Source organism: Neomonachus schauinslandi, chromosome 1 (genome assembly GCF_002201575.2).
Source record: "Neomonachus schauinslandi chromosome 1, ASM220157v2, whole genome shotgun sequence".
Lineage (NCBI taxonomy): Eukaryota > Metazoa > Chordata > Mammalia > Carnivora > Phocidae > Neomonachus > Neomonachus schauinslandi.
In genome coordinates, this window is record NC_058403.1 from 116,549,062 (window position 1) to 116,572,379 (window position 23,318).

General features: G+C 39.2%; 1 protein-coding gene across 1 annotated transcript in view; it reads left to right on the forward strand.

Moving 5' to 3' along the window:
• SLC9A9 (solute carrier family 9 member A9) overlaps positions 1-23,318 on the forward strand; it is a 554,145-nt gene that overhangs the window by 259,734 nt on the left and 271,093 nt on the right. Inside the window, exon 9 of the mRNA XM_021678860.1 lies at positions 3,654-3,742. Within this exon, the coding sequence (XP_021534535.1) occupies positions 3,654-3,742 (89 nt within the window). The remainder of the gene's footprint in view (positions 1-3,653; positions 3,743-23,318) is intronic.

A 23,318-nucleotide genomic window follows, 5' to 3' on the forward strand; every position in this document is an offset into this window, starting at 1 on the left:
AAAATACAGTGACAACTAAAATCCACTCTTGTAAGAGAGAAAACTCTCAACTCTGAATCCGCTTAGATGGCAGAGAATTTATAGGTGTATTTAGTTGAAACATTTTCAAAATATGTTTTGGCTTGTAAAAGTCATACTAACTATAGTAATTTGTGTGAGTTAATTAATTACTAAGGTATAGAATTATGATTTTGTAGGCTAATACTCAAGGTTAGATCAACTCAGTTGTTTTCTTTTAATTACAGTACCAAGCTTCTGGTCATATAGGCACACTTTTCATTGTTTGTTTGTGTGACGTATCTGTACACAGAACTAAAAAAAAAAAAAGTATTAGCAGAAACATTGCCTGTTAGTGTTCTAATGAAGGCAAGGAAACGAAAACCAATGGAACTACTAGGGAATATATCCTCAAACAAGATACCAGCCCCTCCGGATATGTAATCTTCATCATCTTATCTCGATTTGCCTGGGACATCAGAAATGATATTTTTTAGATGGTTTAAGATTACCTTAAAACATTCACAGATGGTCTGATACAGGCAGTAAAGCACAGGAAGTTTGTGAAATTTTGAATCTCAGCTCTGCCCCTTTCAAGGTGACCTTAAGTAAATTACTTTTGTTTCTTACATGTTACATAGGAATAGGAATATGCATTAATTTATTCAACAAATACTCACTGAATGCCTACCATGTGCCTGGCATTGCTCAAAGGGTTAGAGACCAGTGAATCTCCCTGCATTCAATGAGCTTTCCTTTGCCATTCTAGAAGGCAGAAAATAAACGCAGGAATTTATAAAATGTTAGGTGGCAGTAAATAATATTAAAAGGAACAAAGCAAGATAGGCAAGGAGAGAATGATGGGAGGGATCATTTTTATAGAATGCATACAGAAGACCTATCTGATAGTGTAATATCTTAAGGGAAGGAGGGAGCCATGTGGATATCTGAAGAGCTTTCCAAACAGTAGGAACCAGAAACTCAAGGGCCCTGCAGTGGAATGTGCTTAGCAAGGATATAGTGTACAGCAAGGGATGAGTATAGTAGGAGATGAGCTTAGAGAACTGTGGGAAGGGAAGAAGGGGGCTGGACTAGATCCTACAGGGCCTTTTATTCATGGGGATCTATTACAAAGTTTAGGGAAGAGAACTGACATGATCTCACATGATCTCAATTGTCTTAAAAGAATCACTATGGCTGGATGGAAGCTAGACTGCAGGAGCCTAACAGGGGAGACAAGGGGACCAATCAGGAATCTGTAATCTAGGCAAAAAACAATGATGGTGGCTTGGAAAATGTGTTAGGGGAAGCAGTGTTGAGAAGTGGCTGGGTTCAGGTAAGTTTCAAAGGTCAAGCCAACAAAATCACTGATCTACAGAGAGAAGAAAAGTAAATGGTGATCCAGAATTTTAGCCTGAGCAGCAAGAAGAATGGAAATGCTGTTACTGAGAAGGGGAAGACAGTAGGAAGAGCTGGTTAATAGTGCTAAGCCTATTGTGAAATAATAAATCAATGCAATAAATAAGATGACATTAAAAAAAAAAAAAACCGCAACGGTGCATTCTTGGCCCACCATAGGTGTTCAGCCAGTCTTAAATCTCCTCCCTATCTTTTATAACACTTCTTTGTTACCACTTCTTGTTCTCAGAATACATTTATGCACTACCCACACACTCTCCCACCCTTTTTATTCATCACTTCTCTGCAAATCAATATACAATCAAAACGTTTCCACATCAGTGGGAGGGTCAGCTAAACCTCATCCAGAAAAATCTCCAACAGACGATAGAATCAGCAGAGATAGGTAAATTACATTTTTAAATAAGGAAAGAAAAATATTTGATAACAAAACAACATGCATGGCAATCTTCCTAGTGCCTCAGAGTACTTAAAGTGCTTCAGTACCCTAAAAGTGTCCCTGGTATTGGTGGTTTTTTAATAGAATTTTTGTGAAGAGTAATATATAATATTTTATAAGCATCCTTTTCTTAGAATTTCTGAAGAGAGGCTAAGAAACGGAAAAGTTACCCAAAAATCTATAGACTGCTTACTGCATATATATTTCTTGGTAAAATTTCCTAGTCATTTTTATTCTTTTGCCTAAAACTTTGAAGCATATTAAAAGGAAATAAGTAATGTAAATGTCTATGCACTTGTATTAGGTAAATATGTCTTAGCAATACTTTATCCAAAGCCAATCCAAGTAATAACCAACATATAAATAGAAGCGTACAGTCTAAATACCAAAAAAAAAAAAAAAAAAATGCTTGGTTCTTAAAATTCTTTACTGTGGATTCATTTGCGATGTCAGTATTCAGTTCACATATCTCTATACTCTTAAGAATCATCAGCATTTAATTTATGAGTGTTTTTAGTTGGAAAGATTCTGCTGCTTAAAATTCAATTTGATTCCCTTGGTCTGACTTGAGGAATACTTACATCTTGTGTTTTTCCCAAAGCCCTCCTCTATGCTCAATTTCCCATAATGAATAGAATCTTTAATCCAAAGTAAAATGCCATGCTCACCACTTCCCTACCCCAGCTCAGGGGTGATAACAGAGAATAACAGCCCAGAGACAAATAACAACATTTGTCTCATGGTTGCTACTCTTCTACCCCCCGGGAACACCTAGTGTATGTATGACTTCATGTCGCATTTAAAGCTGGGTATACTGATGGCTTAAGAAATCAATCCTGCAGGGGTGCCTGGGTGGCTCAGTCGTTAAGTGTCTGCCTTCGGCTCAGGTCATGATCCCAGGGTCCTGGGATGGAGTCCCGCATCAGGCTCCCTGTTCCGCGGGGAACCTGCTTCTCCCTCTCCCTCTGCCTGCAGCTCTGCCTACTTGTGCTCTCTCTCTCTCTCTGTCTGTCAAATAAATAAATAAATAAATAAATAAATAAATAAATAAATAAATAAAATCTTTAAAAAAAAAAAAAGAAATCAATCCTGCAGCCAGCATAGAAGCAGCTGAGGGCCCACTGTGGGTAGGAAGCACACAAGAACAGACCAGCTTACCTGCAAGGAGCGTGTGCCTTGGATGCACTCACTAGATTCTTCAGCAGCAGAAAATAGAACACCCAGCTTTGTCAGGGAGGCATGGGGCCAACAAGGACCTTTCTCTCATGCTTGGCAAGGAGAGGCATTGGCAGGGGCAACAAAACCCTTATAGATTTCTTAAGTTTGTGACTCATGGTTTTCAATACTAAATTATGTATGACAGGAACCTCTTCAGGTTCCTCAGGGTACCCAGTGAAAAGCAAATGTTTGAGCAAATATGCCAGCATTTAGGATAAAATGCAAAAAAAAAAAGCAGTTGGCACTGGCTATGAGAAGCCCGGAGTTGACCACGTAGTCTTTTGTTCATGTTTCCCCAAGTATAACTTTCTTAACTCGTGACCAAAGAATCATTTATCCTCAGAAAGTACTTCTTAATACTTTTCTTGGGGTTAATCCTGTAGGACCCGTGTTTAAAACAAGTAGCAAGGTATACCCCAATACAGGATCCTCTTAATTATGGAGGCTGATAATTATGGTAATTATTAGCAATTTTAATTCACTGACACCAAGTCCCTCTTCTTCTAGCTGTTGTGGCCCTACCCTTTGGCTTAGATGGGAAAGGAAATTGGTTTTGACCGGTATGCTTTTTGAATTTCAGGAATAGTTGCTGTTCTCTTCTGTGGAGTCACGCAGGCACATTATACCTACAACAATCTGTCGTTGGATTCCAAAATGAGGACTAAACAGGTAAAAGAAAAAATTCACTACAGGCTTTGTCTCTTTTCACAGTGTAATGGTTATGTTGTAATTCTGCCAATGCCCTCGGAAAGAATTTCATTAGTGAAGGAAGAAAGTAAGCTTAAGGCTTCATTATAGGTTGGATATTTATAGATTTTTTTTTCCTCCAGGATAACCATTAAAATTCTCTTGGTAAGCAAAAATATAGTTATAATAGTCTCTCCCTCCTGAGAAATGTGGAACATAGACTATCAGTTTTGAAGATGAAAGGCCCACAGTCAGTAATAATTCAGTCACTTACATCTAAAAGCATTATAAAGCATGTGAGATTGGGTAGTTATATAGAGAGAAGGAAATGAAGAAGAATAAGGAAGCAATGTTTGGTCTTTAATTGGGTGCTTTCACTTCTAAGTAAACTCAGATGCCAGTTGTCACACTAACGGAATGTATCTCCCATATGCCAAAAACACATGTGTTTGGATATTTGGACATGAACCCTCATAGATTGCTTACACAAACGTGCTGCACAGCCCCTCTGTGCCAAGCACTATGCTAGATACTAGGGATAAAAGGACATAGGCTATGACCTTGTCTTTAAGAGGTTCATTATCAAGTCTGTTGATGAGGATAAGGATGTGGAATGAACAATTAATTATCCACTGTGTGATACAGACTGTGATAGGAATATCTGTATAGGATGTTTGGGGAGCATTCATTAGGGCATCCTCTTTAGTTAGGATTGGGAAGGTGAAGAGAAAGTTTCCAGACATGATGTCCGATCTGAAGCTTGACGTACAAATAGAAGTCAATTAGGTAATCATGTGGGATCTAGTGGGTGGGAAGGTAGCATGAAGAGCATTTGAAGCCAAAGTTGAGGATGGACAAAAATCTCTGAAGCAATTGATCAAAGCACTGTAACTAGTTCCGTGTGGCTAGTGAATGGGATAAGGCAACAGTGAGGGATGAAACCACAGATAGAGCCAGAGACCAGCTTATGAGAGGACTTCCATACCTTGCGAAGGAGTGTTTAGACTTTGTCCTAAAGGTAATGGGGAGTGTCTTAACCAACAGAAATGTATCGTATGAGAAATGTAGAAGTCTGAGATCAAGATGTCAGCAGGATTAGTTCCTTCTGAAGGGCTGTGAGGGAGAATCTGTTCTATTCCTCTCTCTTAGCTTCTGGTGGTTTTTGAGCAATCTTCGGTGTTCTTTAACTTGCAGACACGTCATCTTAATTTCAACCCTTCATGTTCACATGGCGTTCTCTCTATGAATGTGTTTGTCTCCAAATGTCCCTTTTTTATAAGGACATCAGTCATATTAGATTAGAGGCCCACTCTACTCTACTATAACCTCATTTTAAATCAACTAATTATATTTTACATGACCCTATTTCCAAATAAGTCCACTTTCTGAGGTACTAAGGGTTAGGACTTCAAGATAGGAATTTGGGGGGGAGGCCCCATTCAGCCCATAATGGGAAGCCACTGAAGGGTCTGAAACAAAGTAATTTTAGGATAATTGGAGTTCCATTTTAGAAATATGACTCTGGTAGACAAGAGGAGCCTGGATCAAATGACGTCTGTATCAGTAATCTTGTACTGTGTAACAAACAACCATACAGCCTAACCTCAGTAGCATCTGAAAATAACGTTTATTTGTCACACATCTGCAGGATTTAAGTCTAGAGTGGGCTTGGCTGGGGCATGGGCTGGTGTCATCTGTCTGTCACTCTTCTCCTAGCAGAAGAGCAAGTCTTAAGGTGCAAGTCTACTTAAAGCCTCTGCTTGCGTCACGTTTTCACATCCTATTGGCCAAAGAAAAGCATACGCGTGAGCCTATGGTCAAGAGACTGAGCAGGTCACCAGCCCACAGTGGGAGAGCACTGCAGGGTTATGTGGTAAGGAGTATGGATATAGAGAGTAATGAAGAATTGGACCAAATGATTGCAATCTACCCCAAAATGCAAATGGAGGCAGAGAATCTTCTATAATAAGCCCAACAATGCTGGGTATTTAATATAATATTGGGACAGTGGGGGTAGAGAAAGCCAAAGTTACGTCTGAGCAAAACCTGTAATTGGCCAGGAATTCCTAAGTAGTTTTTGAAGATTTACCTTAAAAGCTCTCTAAAATGGTTATTAGCTTCCTCTTTCTCTTTGTCATGTCCCAAGCTCAGTGGGCCCTCACCCTACCTTCCACCTACCCAGGGACTCTCAGGTCACCCTTCCCCCTCTGACCATCAGAGGAATTATAAAGATGCAATTATAGATATTTTAAGGACCCATAGTTTTTAAAAATGAAAAAAAAAATGATACCAATACCTAGAAACTCCAATGTAGTTTTAATTATGGAGACTACAGCATTCTCTAGGGTTTAAAGGGAAATGTCTTGGGCTGGCTTTTTCTGACCTTGTCTGGTTCTCTGAGCATTTGTATTCTGGGGAACTGAATTCTGGTTAGGGACTCGCACTTTTAAGTCACACTATCTAGACTGCTCAGCAGAACTTCAAAGATAACTCATCTCATGGCAAGACAGCAACCTAGCACCTAGGGGAGACAAAGCCAAAATCAGTGTCCCACAGCCTTCCCTTCTCATACCTTTCTTCATTTCTTTTCTCTCAGGATTTATCATCTTCTATTTCTCTTTCTCTCAAAGTACATGTATATCTTGCATATGTACATATTTAGACACACATACATACCTCCACGCCCATATTTTCCACCCTAGTGTACAGAGTCTGAGGTCACCCTTTGAAAGAAACGATATCCAGCCCTTTAACTTCACAGATAAGAGGTTTGTGGCCCTATCTGTACCATGTAGCAAGCAAAGTTCAAACTCCATGTGGGAAACCAATTACAAATTGTAAAGAAAGGCTGAGGCAGGTATTATAGAGGTTACCACTATGTCCTCTCTGAAACTGGGAAAGATTTGGAAAGTATTATATGATAATACATGGTTATAGAGAACAGTATCTTCCTTTGTACCTCCCCACACTGTGTTTACTGTCAGTGAGAAAAGTAGAAGTTACCCAGGCTCTGTGCCTCCGTCCCCAGAACTGTGTAATGGGAACAAAGGAAGTCAGTTAGTGAAGTCTAGGGACTATCTATGAAAATCCACTTTGTATCGTAAAATGCAAAGGCGATATGGTTTAGAAGAAAATTTTATTCATGGACTGTGCCTGTATCAGCTAATCAAATAGCTACATCTGGATACAGAGACTTTTGAGAATTATATATCCTTTATAGCTTCAAGAATTAGAGTGCCTTTTTAAAATTGCATTTTCACTTTAAAATATGTTTTGTGAATTGATTTTCACTCCAACCTATGAAAAAACATGTAACTAACATCACTATGTGTTAGGCACAGAGCAGCATAACAGAGACACTCAGGTGCTGTTACTCACCACAAGGATTTATATTTTGATAGCAAATCATTCTATTAAAGAGTATACGAACATGTGCAGCAATCCCTTTCCCTGGACTTGCAGTGATCTGCTTCCTTTAGGGTATTCACACCTAGCCATAGGAATAGACAAATACTGTAAGCCCTGACTCCTGCCCGAGAAACTGAACGCTGCTAGAGGTACTCAAGATGGACATCAGCACATAGTAGTCTGTGAGCCTAGAGGTTTCACCCTGAACTGTCCAGAAGACTGCATACAGACCATGATACTACTCACACAGATCCCAGCCTGCCTCCCAATGCTTTCCTCCTTCAAGCCCTCACTTGCTAAGCAGGCCCCGGAGCTGGTAATCTAGGCCAAATTCCAGGGTGTCTCCATAGCTATCTTTACCTTGCCTGAGGCTAACTTGCAAAACCATGCACTTCTATACCAGCCCTTTTAACTAGAATTTCTCCTTCCCTTCCTGCAGTTCCCACCTAAAAATTATTTTCAACATATACACATTAATATAATATTAATTTAAATAATTAACATGTATTATGCATTAACATGTATGAAGTACTTATTTCATTTACTTTCTACTTACTTTTCTACATAAGAAGTAGCTCTCCTTATTATCACTGCTTACCTTCATTCATTTAACTAATATTTTCTGAGAGCCTTTTTTGTTCCAGTCACTGTTCAAGGTGCTGGGGTACAAGAGTGAACAAAAGAGGATTTCTTCTGGTAGAGGATATTTTTTTGTAATCAGAACAAATGTGCTAAATAGATAGTGTGTTTATGGCAAGTCATAAGGCCAATGATAAAGTAGAGAAGGGAATTAGGAGTGTAGGTATGGGGAGGCAGGGTTGCAATTTTGGATGGTCAGGGAAGGTCTCAATAAGAAAGTGATAACTGAAAGAAGTAAAAGAGAGAGTTATGTGGACATTTGGAGCAGAGCTGTCCAGAAATTGGGAATGACAGATACAGAGGCCACCTGAGGCAAAATGACCAATGTGGCTGAGGTAAAGTGGACTGGGGGAGAATATGACAGACAGTATCAAGGCAGTGACAGAAACAGGTCATGGAGAGCCTAAACGAGGTGAGGAAACATTGGAGGCTTTTAAGTAAAGGCATGGCATAATATGATTTAAATTTTAAAGAATGGAGGCATTATTTATTAGCCAAGGAGCACTGCAAGACAGCAGGTTTGAGGGACAATTCAAACAGAGTATTGACTTGTTACATTTGAGATGTGTATTAGTCAAAAAAAAATGGAGCTGTTGAGTAGCTTGTTGGACAAAGAATTCCTGGGTTCAGGAGAGAGGTCGAGGTGAGAAGTATAATTTTGGATGTCATCAGCATAGAGATAATATTGAAAACATGAAACTAGGTGAGATGTCTAGGAGAGTGATGGGGAGAGAGCCAGAAACCAAGCCCTGAGGCATCCCAATGGTAAGACGTTGGGAACCAGCAAAGGAGTTTGAGAGATAGTAGCCAGTAGGGAGAAGGCAAATAAAGAAAATATGGTGTCCTGGAACTCAAATGAAGAGAGTGTCTCAAGAAGGAGCATGAATGCTGAATGGTCAAGTAAGATGAAGAGCATGAACATCATTGATGACATTGGTAAGAACCATACTGGTGAAGTATCAGGGTAAATGCCTAATTCTAATAGGTTCAAGAGAGGATGGAAGGAAAGAAATTGGAAACTGCATTTATGGACAAGTTCTTCAAAGGAGTTTTGCCGGGAGCAGGGAAATGAGATGCTAGCTGGAGGGAGAAGTGAGGCCAAAAGAAAAATCTTTTTATTTTTAAGGTGGAAAAATAGCAGTACTTTTGTATGCTGATAGGAATAACCCAGAAAAGAGAAGACTGTGTTAGAGGGTTTGCCAAAACTTGTAAGTGGCAGAGGCAAATTTTGTACTTAGATCTTTTGACTTTGTAGTTCAAACTATTTTGTCTGTTAGTAAATATTTTTTTCTTTTTTAAAGATTTTATTTATTTATTTGAGAGAGAGAGAGAGAGAGGGAGAGAGCTCATGAGCAGGGGGAAAGGGAGAGGGAGAAGCAGATGCCCTGCTGAGCAGGGAGCCTGATATGGGGCTCGATCCTAGGACCTTGGGGTTCATGATCCCAGGACCCTGCGGTTCGTGACCTGAACCAAAGGCAGATGCTTAACTGACTGAGCCACCCAGGCGCCCCAGTAAATACTCTTTGATTAATAGATGCAATAGCAGCAATTGTGGGGCTTAGCATCATTTATTTCAGTAAACCTTGAATGGATGGATGAATGAATGAATGAATGAATGAATGAATGGTTTGGTGATCGTTATTATACTTTCAGCTGATTAAGGTAATGAGTCATTTATCTTATATTTAATTCTATAATTTTTGAAAATCTAGCAATTTTAGTGCATTTTAATTTTTTACTAAAGTACAGGTTGGGGTTGACATAGATATTTTCATGCATTTATTTTTGAAAGCTAGATTCTTTGTCTAGCATTTATGAAAAAACAATAGCATCTTCACTATAGCACATTCTTTCCAGATGCTTATTTTATTTTCATTCCCCCCAGATGATATTTTGAGTGTTTATCACCATTGAATGGAAAGGCAGCAATGCAAATCCAAATTTATATTTCCAATAAAAAAAATGGTACCAAATTGGATGTGCCGTGCATGACTTTGTAAGAAACTCAAGAAAAAGGTCTGGAATGTGGGAGAGGTCAGATGATACGGTGAAAAGAAAAGGGGGAGTCCAGAATGCTGGAGTTTGCCCCTCATCTCTATGACTAATGGTGGAGGCCTTGGTTAATTAATTTAACACCTGTGAGCTTCTGTTTTCTCATTTGTAAAATGAATGATTGAACTATATGACTAGGTTTTAAGGATCATGCTCTAAACCTAACATCCTGTGACTTGACATGGAGCATAAGATATGCATCTGGTTCCTTCGCCCAGACTAGAATTGGGCAGAGATCACTTGCTTACAGACTGCAATGCATGAAGATGAGAGGAGGGATCAGAGTTTGCCATTGATCTTGAGAACAAATCACTGGGTAGACCATGTGTAATAAATTGTCAAATCAAATCTGAGGATGAAGTGATCAAAAACCAAAGTCCCTGGTTTATCCTGGGGTGAAAAGTCTCACTGAGGGCTGGGTATTTCTTTTGGAAATCTCCCTGTTCCTGAGTGGTAGTAATGGCTTTTTCTAAGACTGTCTATATCCCTAAGGTGGAGAGTTACAGAGCTTATATTGTTCCCACTGAGTCTCAAAATCTGACTTTTTGAGTCAGATGGAAGGGCTTTCCAGCTTTTCAATTCAAGCATGGACTGATGGTAGACTAAGCACCACATGACTGTGTGGCAGAAATCATGCTAGAAGCCAGAGAGACCGAGACAAGTAAGACCCGATTCTCATCCTTAGGTGTTTCTGATATAGCAGGGGACACACACTTGCACATGCACACATGTGCACACACATGTGTATACATATGCTAGCACACACATGCACAGACAACAACCCCATGTGACAAACGTTAACACAGAGGGATGTGCAACATGTCATGGGAACCAGAGGACTGAATTGCTTCCTGGAGGCAACGTGCTCATGGGAAGCTGACTGTGAGTTGGATGTTTGGATAATTAGATTATCATGCAGACTTCATGGGGGATGAAAGCAAAGAGAAGAGAGTAGGCAAAAGCATAAAACTAAGGAAGAGCTCAACGAGTCCCAGAAACAGAGGTAGTGCATTGTGACTGCGGTAGCCTTGGGGAAGTAGGTGGGAGTGTGTTGAGGCTGCTAGTATAGCCCGGGGAGCAGAAAGGGAAGGGTGTGGGAGAGAGCTGAGAATTAAAATGGAGAGATGATTTCAGGTAGACCTTCTGGTGTCTCACTGTGCTACATTTAGCCCGTATCCTATAAGGCTAATAACTGCTTAAGGCTTTTAGGCATAGAGATGATGATAATTATCAGATTTGTGCCTTACAAAGATAAAGAAGATAGCATCATGGAGGAAATGACATCAGTCTATGACATCCATCTCACTGCTCACCACACTTCCTTTTGATAAACTATATATATATAACATCTAAATTTATCTTAACCTTCTGTACCTCTAGACCTATTTTTGTCCTGTCTAACCTCTTCGGATATTGTGGTCTATGTGAAAAGTTATGGAAATTTACCATTTGATTTTTGCCTTAAACTTAGGAGTTCATTAAATACTTGCAGAATGAATGAATGAATGAATGAATGAATGATGACCATTAACATTCCCAGACAAAAAATAGAGGGGAGGCAATATATGCTAATTAATGGTTTTATTTAATTCTGATATGATGCATTAATTTAAATGTAATGAGTGAGATGCATAAAGCGAATGTCTAGGGTAATCATGAGATATTGAAAGAAAGATCAAGTACAATTCCATTACTTGTGTGAGTTTCCTGCAGTGTGCCTTCACCTTATTGATTTGCATTATAGTGGTTTTTGATCATGGTTTTGTGCAATTTTTCTCCGTCACTTTTAACAAAAGCAGGCACGTTCCATCCCAGTTACCTGTTCCAAGGCACAGTGGAGAGAAAGAGAGAGAGAATGTCATGGGCAACAATGCCCCTGCTTCCCTGGTTTCTGAGAAGTAAGATCAAAGATATCTTCATAAAGCATAGAATTTCCTTTTTTATTTTTTTACTCTAATTACATTTCTTTTGTCAAGATTTCTACCACTTTTCTTCTTCCCTTCATTCAAAGTACCTTTAAAAATGCCATCCTAGAAGGGTTGAATTTATAAATGATGGCAAAGTGTTTAAATTTCTCCTTAGCTAAGCTGGTGATTCTTTTCAATGAAACTCATTATATTGTATAAAGGACATTTAGTAGTTCGGCTAATAAGTGTTCTTTTTTAAATGCTAATGAGAGTGGAGCTCCCACATCATGGCAAGAGCACACTGTACTTTCAGTGCCCAGAAGGAATTATTGTCTGAACCCTTAGTTCAGAAGCCTTACTCCACAAGCGGTGTACATTACAGTAGGGGTCACAAATGACCATTTGGTGCCCTCAGTCGTGGGTACCTGCTATATGCCGGGTACTGAGGCCCAGGGAGAAATAAAACTAAGTAAGACATTAACTGTGCTTTCCCTGGAAAATCTTTCATGTAAATTTTTTTCTTTGATAAAACTCTAATTGTACTGTAACTTCTCAATTAAATCGTAGCTACTCTTTTAACAACACATCTGTGTTTGTTTATCATAGTATATAATTGCAGTTGAATTTTTTAAGTCATAAAATCCAAGAAGTTCAGGGGCTCATGGGTGGCTCAGGTGGTTAAGCATTCAACTCTTGAGTTTGGCTCAGGTCATGGTCTCAAGATCATGAGATCAAGCCCCAAGTTGGGCTCCAGGCTGGGTGTGGAGCCTGTGTAAGATTCTCTCTCTGCGCTCTCCAACCCTCACCCCTGTGCATGCGTGCTCTCTAAAAAAAAAAAGAATCCAAGAAGTTCAGAGTGAGGTGGGGCTATAAAGATAAGCTTTTAAACCCAAAACTGTATTGGAGGAAACTGAATCCCAAGGAAGTTCAATGACTTGGCCGGGTAGAGTCAGTTCTCCAACGCAGGGGCCAAACTAGACATAAATCAGTGTTCAACGGATATGCACTGTAAGCTAAAAATACCTAGTACCTACCTCTAAATGCAACCTTTGGTGTATTAGTTATCTGTTGCTGTGTAACAAATTACCCCAAAACTTAGAAGCTTAAAACAACAAATTTTTATTATTTCATAGTTTTTGAGGGCTCTGAGTCCAGGAGCATCAGTTTAGCTCACATCTCTCATGATGTTGTAGACAAGCTCTTGGCCAAGGCTGAAGCATATGAAGACCTGAGTGGGCCTGGAGGACCCACTACAAGATGGCTTACTCACATGGCTGTTGGTAGAAGGTCTCAATTCTTCACCATGTGTCATCCATAGAGCTAGCTGCTTGAGTGTCCTCCATGATATGAAAGCTTACTTTCCCTCAGAGCAACTGAAACCAGAGAGAGGAGAGGGAGCGAGAGAGCAAGAGAGTAGAAATGACTTTTATTAACTATCTTCTGAAGTCACACACTATCACTTCTACCATAATCTGTTTGTTAGAAACAAGTCACTAAGACCAGTCCACACTCAATGAGAGGGGAGTTAAGCTCCACCTCTTGAAGGGAGGTATATCGAAGAATTGTGGACATATTTTAAAAGTACCATGGTACCTGATGATATTTTTGGAAGCAATTGGTTTCAATTTCTTATATGGTTGAATGTTCAGGTTTTCTACTTCTTCAGTCAACTTTACTTTCCTAGTAAACTATCTATTTTCTCCTGATTTTCAAAAATGTTAATAACAATTGTTGAACTCCATATTGTGCATGGCAATATAAATATGTGTCTCATTAAATTATCCCAATTAATATTCACTGAAAGATCCATAAGGTAAATACCACTATTAGTCACATTTTGCAAAGGATAGAGTTGTGCATCATAACCCATTATTATTTTTCAATATTGTTTTAATACATTTGATTATATACCTTTCTTATAGAAAATGATGTGTATGTATTCCCCCCCTTTTTTTAACTTATGAAACTGCATATTATACCAATCATTTTAAGAAACAGCTCTTGGATTTCCTTATCCATTCCACTACTGTTTCCTATAATTCATTCTTCTCTACCTTATCACTATTATTGTCCTTCCTCTTCTTTCTCAGCTTTAACACTGGCCCCAAAGGGCCTTAATAGGTAGAACCAAGAAAGTCTTTTCATTTTCCACCCAAGTATTGGTGCTATCACTTCTATTCTGTTCACCTCTTTATCTTGTGACAGATATTTTATTCCATTTTGCTACTGTTGGTTTTCTGTTTTTTCAAGATTCATCATTATTCCATGCAGCTAAGAGTAATTGAGTATTGGGGCGCCTGGGTGACTCAGTCATTAAGCGTTTGCCTTCCACTCGGGTCATGATCCCAGGGTCCTGGGATAGAGCACCACATCGGGCTCCCCTGCTCGGGCGGAAGCCTGCTTCTCCCTCTCCTACCCTCCTTGCTTGTGTTCCCTCTCTCGCTGTGTCTCTCTCTGTCAAATAAATAAATAAAATCTTAAAAAAAAAAAAGAGTAATTGAGTATTATTAGTTGTTTTCTTCTGCTTCTTCATCACCATCATAAAAGGCTCTGTATTAAGAGTCACCTACCAGGACTATCTTTATCTCTTACCCAATAGGCAATATCTTTGTGGCCCATATTAATTCACATTTAAATTTCTTGCCAACAAGATTTCAAAGCCTTCTCTTACTTTTTGTCTTTCTTATCTTCCAAAACACCAAGAAAGTATACTCATTTCATTAAGCTTTTCCTAACATTTAATTTTCTTTATTACATTTTCACCAAAATAATGGCTTTGTATTCTTTTTCACTATGTAGAGCCTCAGCCCCTAAGAGAGATGAGCCTCTGTCTCCCTCTTGCCCTCATTCTTGCTCTTTGTCTCACTCTTTTTTCTCTCCTTTCACCTTTAGAAAACAAAACAAAACAAAATACCATCATTAATACTTGAATATCAACATATAAGTATATATCATCCATGTCCTTCTATGTATGAGTCTGATTCAATGCGTAATGGAAAAATTTATCTGAATAGGGTTTAAAAGATTGGCTGGCTTGGTCCTTACTCTAATGACGTTCAAGACAGATGGTTGCTCATTATTACCTTAAAATTTCTAAGGATGGCAATGGCATAACCCCCTTGAATAGCCCATTATAGTTTTATTACCCTGCTTGATGGGTGCAGGTATGAAGGGCTTCAGTCTCATAACGGCATTTTGGGATGATAAATGGAAATTACTGTAATTTTTCTACTCATTTTAATTAAATTTTATTGATGCAGCATAGAAAACATCAAGGCTGAATACGTGTGCTGGGGTGTGTGTTTGTTAAAGAATGTTGCCAAATTTAAAGATGCCATTTCCTTGATGGTTTTAAAAAGTGCAGCAAATGGATTTAATAAAATGTTAAGTCTTTGTGCAATTCCTTCAGAAGAGAAATTGAATTGCTTCTGGAGACAACAGCTCAAAAATCCAAAGAATCCCATCAGTGGAGATATGATAGAGAACCCTGATTAAAGTACTTGAAGGGGAAATTTAATAAATGAGAATGAGAATTTGGTTTTAGGAAAGTCACTTAACACAATTGTTCTGGGTTACATTGAGAAAGAACTTGATTGGTATCAGCAGTGACTGATCTGTTCTTAAGGGAGAAGAGAATGTCCTTTATAATGGACCTGTTTTAGCAGTGAACATCCAGGTAACAAGTTACTTCTGATATACTTTTCCATTGGTTCCAAGCTGTTAAAAAATTATGCTTGAAGACTTATTTAGTTTCCCCTTTTTTTCTGTGCCTTGCTCCATTCAAATTAAAGTTTCAAGGACAGTTTAGAGGGGCAAAGATATCTGATCAAAAATAATTATTCTGTTGGGAAAGAATGTCTAATCTCTTCTCAGTCACTGTAGGTAACTGGATTTGCACAACTCTTCTTTTCCCCAGACATCTGTGAAAATGTGGTCGTTGGGACCCAGATCTGGAGAAAGGGTTATTTTTGGTTTCTAGGACTATGACTTAATGCCTTAGGACTTGTCATCATCCATCTTGGTTTTCCTTTCTAAATGTGCTCTTCTGATGGTATCATAGGGGTCCACAATATAGGGCCAAGGTAGGAGATCTCTTGGCCAACTAGAAACAGAGAGACAGAGAGGGGGTTGCAACTAGCACATGGGATGAGAACCAGCGAGTTTCAGAATTCTGAGTTCTGACATAGCAGGTTTCTGGACAGTGAATGTACAGTTCTGTGAGCAGCCCCCGGGGTCTTCCCTAGGGCCACAAAGCAAACTTACAGCTTAACTTTTTATGTCCTTATGCAGGTGTTCTCAAATGGTGGTCTGCAGGCTGGTGTTGTAATGATTCAGTTTTATGACACTGCCTGTACTCCTTTCTGGCATAAATTAATAATTTACACTGCCCTCTCAGGGAAAACACCACCATTCTTCCCTTTGTGCTGATTTATTGTTTGGTTTGGTGTTTGCTCTTATATACCAAGCTGGGATAGGTGGTCTACAGGAGTCTTTTGCTTCATCCAAGTATGTTAGAGACTAAAAGAGTTTGAGACCATCTAAACTTCTAGGGAAAAATAGTCTGATTTTTAAGGGAACTTTTCTTCCTCATTTGGCCCTACTGCATGTTTCATGTAATGGATGGACTATTGCCAGGACTCAGATATATGGGCCTGTGCAATAAGGCGACAACATTCTTTGAGGTTGTTCCCTATGTTCTAGGCAGAAAACACTTTATTAAAGTCTCCAGAATGTTTTAGGCACTGACACAGGTGTCTAGCCGTAGTTTCTGATTTGCCCAAGGTCCAGGCAACCCAAGGGAAGGAGCTTGAATTTTATCTGTAATTGGCATTTAGGCACGTGGTGATATATGTGTGAGGAAAGGGTTAATGAAAGAAGTTAGACATAGAGAAGAATAATTAAACACTTGAGAGAGAAATTCCTATAAATGGGAAGGCATCTGGTACATCCTGAGGATCAGCATCCTCTTGTGGAACTCTGTGAGAATAAACATGGCCCTCTGGTCCCACCCACCTGCTGGCATGCCTGCACTCTTAAGGGGAGAGCACTAATGGTAAAACATTGTGCACTAATTGTTTAGCAACACTGTTTCACTAATGGGACCCTCCTTTTTATCCAGAATGTTGAGTGGTAAACTTGAAATAATTTAAGCTGGTATCTAAGTAACTCTCCTAGACCATCTCTAAAAGAACTAGGCACGAGGGCACCTGGTTGGCTCAGTCATTAAGCGCCTGCCTTCGGCTCAGGTCATGATCCTAGGGTCCCAGGATCGAGCCCCGCTTCTCCCTCTCCCACTCCCCCTGCTTGTGTTCCTGCTCTCGCTATCTCTCTCTGTCAAATAAATAAAATCTTTAAAAAAAAAAAAGAACTAGGCACAAAAAAATGAAGTCCTCCCCTACCGATTGGAGAGAGAGATACGTGGCAGAAACCAGGAGTCAGGCAGGAATAGAACTTAAGTTGCCAGTGACAGTTGCCCCAAGGAGTGAATTGCAGATGGCAGGTGGCTGCAGTGTGGGCAGCACTGAAGAACATGGTCAGCAGCTTGGAATAAAGCAAGAATAGACTGGTGTAAGGCAGGTCACTGTGGCTCAGCAGAGCAACCATATGGGCAGCCAGAACTGAGACATGGTAAGCTCTAGACTCTGAATCATATGTATCACTCCTACTCCCTCCTGGTGGAAGCTCCCAGACCAGTCATTCTCAATGGGTGCCTGTCAGAATCACTGAAGAGATTTCAAAAATCCCAGGTGCCAGGGCCCCATGCCCAGGAGTTCTGACTTATTTACTCTGTGTTGGGGCCTGGGCTAGAGTATTTTAAAAATTTTACCTAAGTGATTCTAGTGAATGGCCAAAGTTGAGAGCCTGGAAAGACACTGGACATAGTAGGACTGAAGACCTGTCATTTGACAGGTGGGGACTTTGGTCCAGCAGATTGGAGACACACTGTCCAAGTGACTTCATGTGGGAACCACACAGTGGTGGGCTTCGGGAACTGATTCTCCAACCAGGCTGCACACTAGAATCACCCAGGAAGTTGTCAAAATCATGATGCCTAGTGCCTCCCCCAGGGAGTATAATTTAACCTGCATGGGGTGCGGCCTGGGCAGCAGAAATGTTCAAAGCTCCTTGGCTGGTTCTAATGTGCAGCCATACTCGAGAACCAGTGACCTAGGTAGGGGACATTAAAGTCACTCATAAGGCTCCCCTTTGGAATTCTCATAAATATTTAAGAGAAAAGGAAACTCTGGAAGGATGAGTAGGTGGAGGCTTAGAGACATGAAAATTTGGATGTTTGGATAAATAACTTTATATTTGCAGGCAGAATGATTTGGAGACATTACCCAAATAAGTATTTCCACAGTTCATAGATCTGGGTAGGCAGTCACACTGCCCAAATCAAAAAGACCAATTGACAGACCCTCTCTTATAGGGTGACTTGCTCACTTATCTGAAGCAAACAAATGGAGGTTTCACTTTAAAATTCAGATTCATTACAGTAATCACAGCAGGTAAAACTGTTATACTACATAAAAAATGGGACTTCAACTGGAATGAGTTAGGGGTATCAACTTTCACTTCTTTAATCTTTAATTTAGTAGAAAGCAGATTTGATTAATATTTATTAGATATCAAATAGCTGCCAGTCTAAAGCAGTTTGGTGAAAATTAGTATATTTAATCTTCACAACAACAACTGGTGAGTTAGGTCTCATTAGCAGCTATTTTACTGAGGAGGACACTAGGACACAGAGGGGGTAAGTAATTTACCTGGGCTCACACAGCAAATAGGTATAGATGGGGGAAACGGGATTGGAACAAATTTCAAACCCAGGTCTTTTCCCACCTCTCCAAACTGTCTTTCTTCTATCTCTAGTTAGTGACTTTAAAGTGTCCCACAACTGAACTCTCATTTGCCAGTTTAGATTCACGTGACAATTTTTATATGACGAATTTCATGAAATACATTTGGAAAGTTGCTAAATATGGGATATATATGAATCTAGACTTACATACACTATCCTCTACTATAGGTAATTCTCGGAAAGAGAAATTTTTCCCACTTCTTCTCCACCTAAAACTATTTGGAGCCCCTATAAATAATACCTTCTTAGAGTCAAGCTTAAGAGACTACAGTCAAATCTCTAACTTCATCAGCTGAGGGGGTGGTGTTTCTTATATGTCAGTGACTCTCATTAGTTTACTCTGTCCAGTATAAATTGGGAGAAAACTTGCCATGTCTGTTTCTCAGAAGCTATGGCTAAGGTACACTTTGATAAATTTTCAGACCTGTGCAAAAGAAAAGGGAAATGTTTTCTGCATAATAAATGTGTAAAGAAGAATCAAATGTGTGTTTAAAGTTATAATCTATGTGCAAATATTAATTTGTGTTAGAAATTTTAGATTCTTTAATATTCTCAAGAGCTTTCAACTTAGAACACCTTATTCTACTCTTTGAATCCCTTCCCAAAGAACACATTCGTATCAAAAATCGTAAGTACTTCAAAAGCTCATATCACCACAAAGAACATATCCAACTACTTAGAAATACAGAAAACCCTGTATCCAAAAGCATATGTTAATTTTAAGCAAGAAATGCAATGTTTTTCAGAGTTAAGCAAAAAAAATGGATGTAAATTCATTGACAGTGTTCAACTGGACATGCAAATATACCACCTAAATATCATTGGCAGAAAGTGATAAAATTGAACCCGACTCCAAGTTTCTGCTTTTAACATGAATCTTTTTGTTCAGAAACAATATGTACTCATGGATTTTGTAATGTAGAAAGTATTTCCATGACAGAACGCTAAAGTGTTTTAAACTGTCTTTATGAATTGCTCCAGTCTGTATGTTCATCAATAGCTTAATTTTACTTTGGCTTGAAAATACATATATGCCTTCTAAGCACTACAAGTGCTTTTAAGTAATTCTTTTCTAAATGTTTTCCTTGGGTATGATTTATCATTACAATATAAGTGGCAACCTATAGGAGTTAGGCTTCAGATCTGCTTTTATAAGAGAGATGTTTTCACTTCTATTGTTCACCCAAATATTCTAATGATTTATGCGATCAAAGTTAAATTTTTTATCACTTTTTAAAAAGGCCTCGACCATGGATGCCTTAATGGCCCAGTCGGTTAAGCGACCAACCCTTGATTTTGGCTCAGGTCATGAGATCAAGCCCCACATAGGGCTTCACACTGGGCGTGGAGCCTGCTCAAGATTCTCTTTCTCTCCCTCTCCCTTTGTCCCTCCCCGCCCTGAGCATAATGCATGCTCTTTCTCCAAAAAAAAAAAGGAAAAGAAGAAGAACAAGGTGTCAAACTAGGATTTCTATTTTAAAAGAAAATGCATCATTTTCATCATCAGAAGCTTCAGCTTATGCCACAGAATACAAAGAGTGACTAAGATTTTTAAGCTTCTTTTTTTTTTTTTTTAAGTAACATGTTAGGTGTACTGTTAATTTCTCAATGACTTATGGGTTGCACTTCAAAGAGAACCATAAGTCAAACTGAACATATTTATCCCAAATATGTTTTTCTGATCCCCTGTCCAGCATTCTAGCTCTTCCACTAGTTTCCATATGTCAAGCCAAGCAGCTTCTAGAGTCGATAAAGAAACACTTATATGTACTATGTTGGTCAGCACACAGGACTTAGGAGGATGCCAGCCCCGCCCCCAGCTCTGCACTGCCACCACTTTGTGAGAATAAACCCAAGCTCTGTGCTTCAAAAGAGTCTGGGGCCTCTGAATACTCTGAAGTGTAACATGAGCCAATGGTCTGCCTACTAAAACTTGCCCACCACTTGTATCCAAAAAGCATCATTGCCTGACCCTGGGGAGGAGCAGCCCCAGGGTCCTGCAAGAGGTGCCTAATGCAGTGGGCTCTAGGAAAGATCCATTGCCACAGGAGTATGAGACTTCATGGTGGTCATGCTGAGAAAAACAATAAAAAAAATTTCACATTTTACAGTCAGAGTTCATAAAATCAGACTTCACCTTTCAAATTTTGACCTTGATGAACATAGAGATGATTTGATTTGTGGCTGGACTAAAGTTACACACCATTTAAAAATCATTTTATAATTTTCAAATTTTGAAAAGCACAAATAAGCAATTTTGTGTTCCTTTGACTTCCAGATTTACCTGATTCTTGGAACATTACCATCTTTTAATTGCTTTGAGCGGTTGAACTTCAAAGTATTATGTGATAACTGAATTAATTTTCAATGTGTAAAAATGGGCTTTCTTCCCATAAACAGAACTGATTTTTTTTAGGTGAAATCTGGGCAAGGTAATTCTTACATTCACTTTTTACCATATGAAATCTTTAATAAGAAAAGCCTTTGCTATAGCCTTGTGAATTGTTCCAACTTGCAATATATGACTCACCTTATTCACAGATGCTTATGTTAGAAATTGCATTATATTTTAGACAATAGGTTAGGTGGACTAAATCCAGACATTTATTGCATTACAGGAGAGATCAACATTATTATTTTTTGAAAAATATGCATAATATCTCTTCATAAATGTTCACCTCATTAACAAAGAAATGCCATTTCACTTTAGCTACAAAGACCTTTCCCTGACAGAGGCACATTCACTACAAATGGTCTGTTTGAATTCTTTTTCTCTCTCTCGGATACATTTTTAAAATACCTCTACCTCAAATTGATTCAAAGATATATGATATTTAAAGATGCGAGGTTTTTTCTTCTCGGTTATGCATCAGTAACACAACAAAGGTCAGCTTTGCTATGTTCTGCATATAATATGCTCATATATCTGACTACTTCTATCTGATTAGCCTCACTCACGGCCTTTTTCCAGATTTCAGTGTGTTTGTCCTTTTCAAAGCATCTTCTGCTGGGTTGGATCCCTGACTTTTTGAATTATTAACACCTGGCACAATGCCTCCCAGAAGTGAAAGAATAAAAGCAATGAATTTATGCTGTGTGTCTCAAGGTCAGTCTATACACAACCTTGGCATCTGGGAAGTGAGGCAGGGAGGGGGACGAGAACCGAACATGGGCTCTCAGTCTGGGTCTGCTCGTGCACTTCTGGTACCTCCCTATACAAAAGATTCTTCTCTTAACTATTTTTTAAGGTTTTTTAAAAAAAACTTACTCATGTCGTAGGTGATTTCCTGGGCCATGATATAGATATACTTCATTAAAATGAAACTCTGGGATGTAGGCTAACAACTACCTACATCATTTGGTCTTGTTTTTCCTACTGTTTCTCGTCATTTACACCCACATACTGTATTTTATAGAGTTAAGCTATAAAGAGAAGATGAGAAGGAATTCGGTAAAGAAAGGTTTGTGTAGACTGCTTCTTTCTAAAGATTTTTAAGACAATCTTCCCACATATTATGTCTTCCCTGGTTTAGTGCCGCTTCCAGCAGGAGGGATGGACTGTGGACTGCCCATGGTTTAGCTCCTTCATTTCCTCATCGGAATCCCCGTCCCCAAAGACATGAGAAGGCGCCCTCAATACTCATTTGAGGAGAACTCAAATAAGTAAAACTCAGCCGAGTTCACTGTAGGCTTTAGAGAGTTCTGAGCAGAGACCAGGAAAGAGGAAGTTTGGGGGTTGTGGTTTGCTTTCTTGTCAAGAGAGCATTCAGAATCTCAAGAGCTGAGTGAGACCAGGATGCCCAAGAGAGAGGCGTGAGGGGGTGAATCAAGTTCATTCATGAACACGGATAGTCTCAGCTTCCACTTCACAGCATCAGAATAATAGTACTCATCCCATAAGAGTACTCAGCAAAGAGCTGTTGATGAATGAATAGGACTGTTGTGAGGGTCAAATGAATTTGTACCCATTTGTTTTTCAGACTGTTTGTGGCACTATATGCATGTCAGGTTTTGTTTGGGTTATCTTGTTGTTTTGTTTTGGTTTTGGGTGCTAGATTTAGGACTTATAATTATATCTTGTAGTTCAAACTTCTGATCTATATTGGGACTCTCTTATTCTATGAAATCAAACTTAAAATGCTAAAAGAAGGCAGGTTGACATAGGCAACACCTGAATCATGTTATGGCAGTTTTTCAGTGAATTTAGAGAGGCGCTACTAATCTGAATCTGGTTAGTTCGGAAAACATGCAGTGAATAATACTTGTCTTAACAGAGCAATGAGAGGCCAGATCTGCCCTTTAGACTGCTGTCTGATCTGATTCTTGTCTCCCCTTTTTATGTGTTGCAACAACTATTTAGATAGTGTTTCTGAGATTTCTGATGGACTTGAGAATATGCATGAGCATTCTTCCATCTGGTCATTAAGGAGACACCTTGGCTAGATAATATAACTTGAACATTTTACTACTCATGATAATTCACTAGCTGATTCACCACTTCTTGTTTATTAGCCTCAGGTTTCTCAATTCCTCGAGGGCAGGTATTCATTCCCTTCCCCTCATGCAGTGCATGTTACCAACTCAATAAATGCAGGCTGCAATAAACCATAAATCTGAAGTGCAGCTGCCTTCCTGAGTTCTACAAACAGGGGATGCTCAGATTAGACTCCAGGCAAGCACAACTCCAGGT